At 39.9% G+C, this 11,086-nt stretch overlaps 1 protein-coding gene across 1 annotated transcript; it reads right to left on the reverse strand.

The window, feature by feature from the left end:
* Window positions 1-332: 332 nt before the first annotated feature.
* fgf16 (fibroblast growth factor 16) lies at window positions 333-8,779 on the reverse strand. Its single transcript, XM_079891801.1, has 3 exons — window positions 8,116-8,779; window positions 4,961-5,064; window positions 333-1,808 (listed from the first exon to the last, which is right to left on the reverse strand). The coding sequence occupies exons 1-3, from the start codon at window positions 8,375-8,377 to the stop codon at window positions 1,563-1,565; spliced, it is 612 nt and encodes a 203-aa protein (XP_079747927.1). The 5' UTR covers window positions 8,378-8,779; the 3' UTR covers window positions 333-1,562.
* Between the last annotated feature and the right edge of the window lie 2,307 nt (window positions 8,780-11,086).

Consider the following 11,086-nt stretch of genomic DNA (forward strand, 5'->3'; position numbering starts at 1 on the left):
TTGTCTTTGTAATCTTTCATCAAAACATAACTTGCTCCTCCTCTGATGAAATGCCACACACAGTTTTACTTGCAAAATAGATGACATAATAGATAGAAGTACAATGGTTGGTGAATGCCATATCATGTTGACTTAAATAACTAGTGATCTCACTGCCTTCAGTGCCTTAAGACTGTGAGAAATGCGACTGTTCAAGCTATAACAGTAGCTTAATTCTTAACTGAAGCTAAACTATCATAGAAGTCAAACTCAATCAGCTCAGTGTTTCTCAGATTTTAATTGGTACAGAGAATCCTTGCAAATATGGTCAATGACAATAAACAATAGCAGGACAATTTTATTGTCAGTCACTCAGATCAAATGGTTTAGCCCTTCTGTATATTTCAGTAGAATCTACAGTTCCAATAACTTCAAGTTCATTACAAAATAGAGCCTTTGAAATAAATAAATAGATTTATATATAGATTTATAATTATACTTTATATGTTGAAAATAAATATATTGTACATCTTATAAATAGGTTTGTCCATATTTACATGTCTTTCACTTACATTTTAGTAATGTTCCTGACAACCTGAACATTATAAGTCACCCTTTGTCAAATGACCAAAGCCTCTACCGAAGCACCACACATTTCCTCCGCTTGCTTTGAAAGTGGTTAGTTGTGTTTGCTGTTTCTACAAAATGTGTAAGGTTTGACCTCTCCCGAACCTTCAAAAGAAGCAGACAGAAGATGTAAAGAAAATGATCTATGTAAGCCTCTCTAATGTTTTACATGAAGAAAATGGTGTTTGTTTCCATTATTATAAAGCCTTAATAGTTATTTTCCTCAATTTCACAATTTATCTGTTCAAAATTGTTATTGTTTCAGTAGAAGCTGGTCATTGTTCTTCAAAGCGTCTTTCTCCTTTTAAGTGCCCTTAAAGGTATATTTAATTTGAAAAGCTCTTGCTTTGCATTCGTCCTACAGGAAAGTCCGGGTAACTCCCCGTGTCCATCTTCTTGCTAAGTGCTGCGTCATGACCTTTCAACATGAGATCCGCCCCAGGGTCACCAGAATTGGCATGTTGAGTTTTATCTTTACAGTCACAGTTGGTTTTACTTCCTATGCTCAGTTGCTCAATAAATTTAGTTTTGGACCATAGTTTTTTTCCAGTGAGAAAATGGCCAAAAAATGTGGTTCACTTTACAAAAAGTGTGGCTCACACAATGACTGTCTGAAGAAAGGTCGATTGTATGACACATGTGATGAGGCCCTGAAGTCAACACCTCTTCCTCAAGACATCTTTTGGCACCAGCTTTGGATGCAGGAATGTTCCCTCTTCTCTGTGGTTTAAAACCCATTAAGAAGAGGAAACGGAGCCATCCAGGACACACACGTACTGTTTATCTCAATCACCATTGGAGAGGGCCTCCTCATTTTGGACCAGAACCCAAATATAAACAGCTGTGAGGCGAGAGAAGTAGGGTCTTGTATTTCTTAATGTTCTACAGAATCCGTGTTTCCCATCAAGCAACTCTACTACACCTCTCCAACACAGCAACTCTGATGGATGCTCTGGTCACCTGTGCTGGAACAAGTCTCTGTAAGCTTGGGGTATCTTCTCGATTTCAACAGGTCTGGGCAGGAAGTGAGTCAACTTCTGATGCTTTTTAGTCCTGCCGCCTTCTCGAGGCGAGCCGTCCTTGTTCAGAGCCACGTAATAGTATCTCCCAGTGTCCGCGTGCTTGTAGAGTGTAGATGCATATGTGTTGTACCAGTTCTCCTCGAATTGCTCACGGAACACACACTCTGCTGTCAGCTTCTTCTGCAAGGCAGCCGGAAAGAGACAAAAACATTGTTTCGATTATCTGGATATGGTCATTTACAGTAGCATTTAGTGTTGTCAAAAAGTACCGACTTCGGTACCAAGTCGGTATTGAAATTTTAAAATTGTGACGCTTTGAGCGCTGTTGAGTGTAATCGTCAACACCTCTGATTGGCCGCTGTGTTCACGCACTCATCAGATTAGTCTGTGATTGGCTATATTGGAATATTAGAATATTGTCTTTTAACTTCCGTTTTTGCGGTCGCTCTGTATATTGACATTGCTGTCCAGGAATAATTAGCTTTTGAAGTGGATTTACTTAATGTAAAGTTAACGAAAGTTATCATGAGGACTGTAATGTTTAAAGTAGATGCCTTAACAAATGTCAGTCGACCGGGAAGATTTTAAAACGAGCCGTTAATTCATAAATACGCGAGATCGCTGTGAAAATACAAACCGGAAGACAAAAGACAACGAGCGCAGCGCTGAAAAGGGGCGGGGCTACATAAGGTCTATACTTACAGCATGTTTTTGAAGCGCTGATCATTGTAGCCAATCACAGAAAAATCCAATGGCCAATCAGAGGTGTTGACGAGGTGAAACTCAACAGCGCTCAAAGCATCACAATTTTAAAATTTCAATACTGACTTGGTACCAAAGTAGGTACTTTTTGACAACTCTAGTAGCATTATTGAAAAGATACATGATAAATAAGCTTAGCCTAAACCAGTGGTGTCCAGTCCTGAAGGGCCACCTGGCTACAGAGTTTTGCTTCAACCCTAATTAAACACACCTCAACCAACTAATCAAGACCTTCAGGATTACTAGAAGATTACAGCAAGTTGAAGCTACACTGCAGGAAGGTTGGTTTCATTAAGGAGCAGGATTGGACACCCCTGAGCAACAAAAACTTTTAGAGACAAGGTTTAAGATGTGAAATTAAATGGAAAATAGTTTTTCTGCCCTGACCCAATCAGAAACATCCTAACCAAAACATCCTATGGTGTGATATCTAGCTGGAAATCCATGCTCTGTCCATCAAGAGACCAGTGTAAGTGCATTTGACCACATGTTTAAGAACTAAAATGCACCTCCCATTTCCAGACCTCCAGATGCGCTGGAAAGCATGAGGGTGTGAAGACGTGGTACTGTTTCTTTCTCACAGTGCACAGTTTACCCTTGTCACCATCGCAAAATGTGTGGAGTGGAAACTATCTTGAGGCCAGACGGCAGGTGCTCGCTGCACCAGAGAAGGGAAAGTCATTATGGGCAAGCTTTGCAGTTTACACCCAAAATCATTCTTCAAAACTGCAAACCTTTTTGTCTGCTTCCCCCATGATGCAACAAGCTCTCTCGCACAAACACGGCAGCTTGAGAGAGTCTGTGTGGGCTGCTACTACTACACCACTGACAGAACTCCATGAGCAATGACTCCGGGTTAAGCAGGTGAACATTTGCTGGCTGACTACACTGCCGAGAACAATAGAAGACACTGGGGCTACATCATGTTTCCTGCCAAAGAACAGTCATGGAATGGGCCAGGTTCAAGTCTTGGTGTCAAGACAATACATTTAAAATTAGTTTTTAAGATAAAGTCAACTTTAAAAGTTCTGTTAAATCGTTTAAACAGTTGGCCATGCGAATAGAATAAGAAGTTCTAAGGTAAAAATGCAAATAATGAATATATGGCTGCTTAATTTTAGAAGTAAGGCAATTTGGAGTAAATACTGCTCCATGCACGGGATTACCAAATGTCTTAAAGGAGTAGTTCACTTCAGAATGAAAATTTCCTGATAATTTACTCACCCCCACGTCATCCAAGATGTTCATGTCTTTCTTTCTTCAGTTGAAAACAAATTAAGGTTGAGGAAAACATTCCAGGATTTTTCTCCATCTAGTGACTTCAATGCGGTCCAACGGTTCGAAGGTCCAAATTGCAGTTTCAGTGCAGCTTTAAAGGCTCGACACGATCCCAGTCGAGGAATAAGAGACTTATCTAGACAAACCATCAGTCATTTTCTAAAAAAAAAGACTGAGATATGCTGCTCGTCTTGCACTGCATTGAAACTGCAAATCGGACCTTCAACCCATGGTTCCTATTGAAGTCCACTATATGGGAAAAAAAATCATGGAATGTTTTCCTCAAATTAAATTTCTTTTCGACTGAAGAAGGAAAGACATGAAAATATTGGATAACGTGGGGGTGAGGAAATAATCATGAAATTTAAATTCTGAAGTTTAATGCTAACTGTCCACTTGATCTTACTGCAACAGAAACGGACCTGCATTTAAATCTCCACTGTAAACCTAGGCCTGAGTCTTCAGGTGATTTGCCGTGCGATTGCATGCTGACATTCATTTACAGTCTGATTTAATGGGATGTTATCGCATTACATGTGAAGTCATCTCTTCTTGCTTTAAATAGGTTTGTTTTAACTCAGGGTCCACAGAAACTTACTGGGGCCCCGGATTATTGTCTCTGGAAATCTGATAGCTTGTTTCTCCCGCATGCATGGCAAAGTCTGCAGAGGGGGAGGCCAAGGCGCATTTTCCTATATATGGTTCTCTATGCTAGCATGCAAAAAGTCAGTCAAATCCCGCTACATGCTTTTATCTCCTGGTCTCCGCTACAATCAGCACTCCAGCAGAGAAAAGCGTGGTCCTCACGCAACACGCAGATATGCAAGAGACCAAGAGCTCTCAGCTCGTATATCCACGATATGTGGGTGTGTATACGTTACACGCTTCATGTGTTCCTGGAAAATATGTAAATATTTTAAGTATGGAGCGAAATGAAGAGGCAGTTTTTCTTCTCTGAGATTGAACGCTCTGTCTGAGAGCTTGTTCTTATGTGGAAAGTTACAAAGACAAAAAACAAGGTGAGCCACACGGGCTACAGACCTCGCTGTTACCCACTGATCAGAGGTCAGGGCTTGTAGCGGTGGAAACACTGCTTGTTTTGTCTGGTTAAGTGTTTTTTTTATTGTACATCTACATCATATGGGGAACAGACTATGAGCTGGTGGGTGGGTTGTCGTTCGCTTCTCATTCCAGCTTTGACTGCATTCCTATTGAAACACTTCATAGAGCAGAACCTTCTGTTGGTGGATGTTGTTTGGAGTGTGTGTGAGCACTACAGGGGTTTGACTTACCGACCCATAGAGTTCACCTTTCTCATTCATCCCCAGATAAAGACCAGCATCCACGCCTCGTATGCTCACCAGCCCGACGGCCAGACTGATAAACTCCAGAATACCTGCCAGACAACAACACTCGTCAGACATTGACCAGACACCTTCACAACTGCAGCACAGCTGTACGTCAACGGTGCTGTATATGCGAGAGTCTTTTAAGCAAGATGTTTCAGAGAGCTTTTCCCAACTTAAACCAGCCTAAGGTGGTTCGCAAGTTGTAGCCGCTGGCCAAGCTGGTGGTTAGCTGGTTAGCCAACTGGTCTCTCAGTCTGACGAGCTGACAAATGTCCAAAACCCCTCTTTAACCACCAAAGCACACCAGCCTAACCAACCTGGCCTGGCTACCAGCTGTGCTATCACATTTGCCTGGTTTGTGTTTTTGCTTTTATTGTTTTCCACCAAGAAAAACTGATCTTTAAACTCCTCTCTGTATGCTGTGTTTGGTCTATAAAAGGAGTCTACTTTGAGAATTTGGTATTTAAAAGATGGCAGTTTTCTCACCTCACAAGTAAGCTTTCAGCAGACTACCATCTTAAAAATGTGGCACAATCTAAAAATAACCTAAAGGACAGGAAATTAAAGTCTTGTTACAAACACTTTGATCATAGAGCGTGTGCACAACACAAAAGTCAATAGTCTCTGCAATGTTTGGTTAAGGCGCTTGTTGCAGCTCTTGCTTGAATTTGATTAGCATCTCACTTTATTTTGCTGACTTTTGAAATACATTTTCTTATACAAATCAATATTGTTTAAGTTATCTGCATCCACGGTGCCTTCGTGTCAATTTTCAGGATATGAGCCCAATCTTGGCCGAAACCAGCTGTTCACACGCCGCTCTTGATTAAAGACTAAAGCAAAAACTACACCTTTGTGGCCTTTTACCACCACCTGGACCGAGTATGTTGTGATTTGGATGCCAAACGACGACACAGAAAACTCTCTGAAGCTGGGTTAAGCAGAAGCACATTTCATATGCGTTTAATCAAAGACACTGCCAGCTTGCAACATTACCGACAAACGGCTCGCATTTGCCAGAAGGATGCCAGAAACATGACCGCGGACCACCCAATCCAGTAAAGCAGCTTGTCTCGGCCTAAAAACAAGCATTACAACTGGATTCCACAGTGGTCATGCTTTAATTTAGAGCTATTCCTGTTTTCTAAGCGAGGGCTGCACCTGCACAATGATTACGGATCACAGCAATGCAAAAAATTCTCGTGTCTGGGCTCTGCTATCATTTGTTTATCATTGTAATACCAAGAACTCCTTGACTGATTTATTAGTGCTGTAATTAGTAGTGTCTGTGCCTGCGTCGGCCGGGGTCCTTTGAACACGTTTTCGGAGAAAAACAGCCTCATGCTGTGAGCTTGTTTTCCACTGCAGAGGAGCACCTGCGTCCCTTGACCCTGCGCTGGAGTTCGCCGAGGGCAATTCCAGTGTAAGACTGAGATATGCTGCTCTCGTCTAGAGGCGGACTGATATACAGTGGTCCCAAAACAGATATCAAAGTGTCATCTGCTCTCAAATGCTCTTCCAATAGCATTTCTGAGTCCTTTTGCAATCTTTTTTAATCTGGTGTTTTGGTGATTTTTAGAGGTTTCACAATCACAAATTTCCATCTCAGTTTTCGACACTATATCTGTTTTATTATTTTAAATCTAACAAACCTCTTCTGCTTTTAAGGATTCGTGCTCAAAGGTTTATTGTGCTATATGTCTTTAATATAAATGACACTTGGTTATTTTGTTATGTAATGCTCTGGCATTCCTATACATTAAGTGTGCCTTAACTGTTCAAGCACTTTTAGGGGACACTGTATATGGGGTGCAGATTCTGACATGGGACGCGTGACCCCCAAAGCATTATCAATATTGTAAAGAAAGTTTCCTACTTGTACTCCCCTAACTGCAGATCTGCAGCTTCACTTGAAATCTACTCCGCTGAATTCTGCCCAAGTTATGCATACAAGTTTTGTCTTGTGCATGCAAAATGACAGAAAACTCATGACAGCCAGATCTGCTAAATTTAACATTTCAAAATGTTTGCTCTTAACTTCATAGTGAAGAAGCAGTTCATTTTAAGATTTTTCATGAGGTGGAGTTGTCCTTTCCTTCACAATGACTGACAGCATTTGATTGACTGATTGGCTGATTATTCGCTCACTGAATCAGGAGGGACATGCAGCATTTTTGGACATTATAAACAGGTGCAGTTATGTCACTAATTAAGTAATGTCTTCAATGACAAATTTTGGACTTCAAATCCAAGTTTAATTGTTATAATATTGGCATTTTTGTGTACATTTGTGTGTGTGTGTGTGTGTGTGTATATACTTAACCATATTTTGCCCATGTGTACACAGAAGTGAGCTAAACCTGACAATCTCTCAAAACCTCATTTGTAAATATGATATAAAAATAAAGTAAATACAGTTTTTTTTTATTGTAAAAATGCAGAATGTTTTCAGATAGGGTTAGATTATAGTATTTATAACTATAGCTGTATATATATATATAGCAGAAACCCGTGTGAGTAAATTTTTTCAGCATTATTTCCTTAATAAACACATTAATGTGCCCTGATCTTGTAGCAAGTCTTGTCATGCTGCACTTTCATCCTTGTTAAGTGTCAATCGGCACATAGTCTACCATTCCAAACACATATGATTGTTTGGTTTCACTTTATTTTAAGGTGTCGTTGTTACAGTGTAATTATATATTTAAGTACTGAGTAATATTAAGCAACTACATGTACTTACTATATGGTTTGGGAATAATTAGGATTTGGTTGAGGGGTAGTTGCATGTAATTATGCATAATTTAATGTTATTACTATGGTAGGTAGTGGTACATGTAACATGTGTAACAAGGACACTGTAAAATAAAGTGTTACCGAATGTTTATTAATTGTAGCTTGAGATGGCCCAATGCAATTTATAAAAAATTTGAAAACTTTTTAATCCTTCAGGACTCTCCCTAAAAATCGGAATGGACAAGTCAATAGTTTCTCAGAGAGACCCAGGTAAACTTTAACACACACCTATGATGCCCAAAACTGCTGACTGACGGATGGTTGAATAGAGGAACGGATGAAAGGGTGGATGGAGTTCTCACCGAATCTGCTGTGGTCCTGTCTGGTTCCGTGTACCGTCCCGTTGGGGAATATCTCCAGCTGGAAGCCGGTGCGGCAGTAGAGCTGTCTCCTGCGCAGGATGCCCTTCAGGTGGCCAAAATCCGTCAGCGATCCGCGCTGCAGTCTGCCCTCAATCAGACCCAACCTCTCATTCAAACCATCCGACAGAGGCACATTCCCCAATGCTGGAAAAGCCTGCAAATCCAGATCGATGCTCCCGAGAAATCCAGCCACCTCTGCCATGACGAGGAAACTTTTGGGTGTTTAGAGAGCGGAGAGGAGAGAGACGCTCTTTTCATCTGTGATCAGACTGAACGAGTCATTTATATAGACATCCATATCCTCCCCGAGCCACGCCTGGATGACATCCCTGCTGCTTCACCTTCAGCATGTCAACGGAGAGCTTCTGCTGAGACTTTCACAACTGATGCTGGGTGTCTGTCGGAGCGCACGCGAGTCTGAAGTCTGTCCGTCCGTGCGTGCGCGTAAAATAACTCCCAGCCCGCAAAAAGTCCTAAAGAGAGGATCAGTGACAAAATATCAAACCCTCTCAGCGCGAAAAGTTCTGACACAGTCTGTGTGTTTTATGGGTCTAATCGCAGCACGAGCTGAGTGACTGTTATATGACAGAGGATCGGTCTCTCTCACTGCGAGTCACTAGAGGAGTTCAGGCTGCGTCTCAAACTCTCGTCTGCTGCCTCTCTAGATTGCATTTCTGGCCGTTCCGCAGTTCTGGGCATCACAGGCACTTGCAGCAACTTGTAGCATAGTGAAGTGCGTACCTAGACATTATTGTGGGTATCACAGGTGCGTGCAGCAACCTGTAACAGTGAGCTGCCTACCAAAGTGTCTGCAACATTTTTGTAAATGATTGGTGGTTCCAGCAGTTTGGGGCATCATAACATTTAAAATCTAGTGAACTGCCTACCTAGACAACATAACTGAATATTATGGGTGTGTACCACATTTCTTACAACCCTAACCCAGCATTTAATTCAATTTTTTTTTATCATTACAGGCACTTTCTGAGTTAGTATGATATGAATAAATAGCTCACACTCAAGGAGGAAAAAAAAAAAACATCTTGTTTTTTCCAGAGGCCCAAACTGAGCAAAAGTATGCAATTTGGTGCAGTTACTGATATTTATATGGTCATTAATAATAATAATATGAAATGCTGATTGTAATGTAAATCAATGAGACATTTAACACTTCTTAAATAAAATGCATAATATATACATTCATACATACATACATACATACCATTTATTAGATTTGATACTACATGATTTTTCAAAAAAAAAAAAAAAATGTATGCATAAAGTCGCCTAAACCTTGATTTTTATTTTTTATTTTATTTGTTTTGTTTTTTTGGTATCATAAGTTGGCGTACACCAACATTTATGGCAATTAAATAATTTTTTGAAAGCTGTATCAACACCAAAATAACTGCCTACCTAAATATAATTTTGGCATCACATTTGTGTGTATCATTTTTGCACATTAGATGCATATATTGAGTCCGCAAAATTTGGGGGTGTCATCCAAAAAATGCTGCACATGTTTGTGATTCCTAATTAGTAAACTCGCTAAATTTTGAAGTTGCTGCATGCAACTGATGCCAAAAAATGCTGTCTAGGTAGGCAGCACTGTAGATATTGACACACAGCCTCAGACTGAGGTTTTCATAGATTTCATCTCTCCACCTTCCCTGTGTAAGCAGGTGTTTCCTCCTCCTCCTCTCCAGACCAGCTGGTGGACATCTACTGCAGAAATTAAAGGAGCAAAGAAATAGAAAAGTTTGATGACGTATTTTATTAAAGCTGAGCGGTACAGGGAATGCACGGCAGGCGGAATTTCATAAAATGTGAAATGTATGCGTCACATGAAACAGCAATGAGAAGTACACCAGATGACCACAAACTTCATATGGGTTCTTATAGGAAATGATGATGCGTGCTGAGTGCTGCCAGAGGCGGCCAGCAAATGTGCACCTCACAAATCTATAAAACATATCTCTGATGTGTCCAACACACTCATAAAGATAGAGCTTGTCAAATATGTGCTCTCTGTTTCATGTCTGAATAGTTAAAGGTCAGTGTTGATCCTACATGTAAGCTTGGTGTTTCCATCACAATAGATAAGTTTGTTTATACTATAGGTACAACATAAGGACTATTGATGGCTATCTCTTTTATTTGATTAATTTACAGTGTATTTGCTACTACAGTTTTGAAGCATTGTTATATCTGAGGAATTCCCACTTTTTAATATATACAGGAAACCTGTGCCATCCTTTTTTTTTTTTTTTTTTAAGATAGTCAGAATTTTATAAAGGACACTTTGGTAAGCAATAGCCACTTACTATGTCATGATCTTCAAAAAGACACTGAATCTAAAGGTGAAAAGATTTTTTGTTGTTGATATTGTTGTGATAAATGTAAAATTAGTTTCTTGCATGTCTTGTTGTCCTCCGCTTAGTTTAAATAAATACCTTACATATATTTATTTATATGAAAAAAAGGGGAAAATGCATTGTGCGGTCTAACACAAAAATACAAATTTAAAGAGGTCATGTTTTGCTTTTTCACTTTTTCAACTTTAGTTAGTGTTTAATGTTGCTTGTTTGAGCATAAAAAAGATCTGCAAGGTTACAAAACTCAAAGTCCACTCCAAAGGGATATATTTTACTTAACAGAATACACTTTTCAAGAACTACAACAAAAGACTACAACGCAATTTTTCCGGATCTTATGAAGTCATAATGTTCCTCATTTAAATAATCTCCGCCTACGGAATGCGAAAAATGTTGGCGAGACCTGGTTGATCTGCGCTAGAGAAGATGAAGAGTGTTGTCACTGTTTTTTTCCACCCCAGAAAAAGTTTATCCTAGGGCTGACGAACTAGGCTAAAATTTATTTTTAACACTCTTCCTGAACATTATTACCTCAA

The sequence above is a fragment of the Squalius cephalus genome (assembly GCF_949319135.1).
Source record: "Squalius cephalus genome assembly, chromosome: 14".
In the NCBI taxonomy this organism is placed as follows: domain Eukaryota; kingdom Metazoa; phylum Chordata; class Actinopteri; order Cypriniformes; family Leuciscidae; genus Squalius; species Squalius cephalus.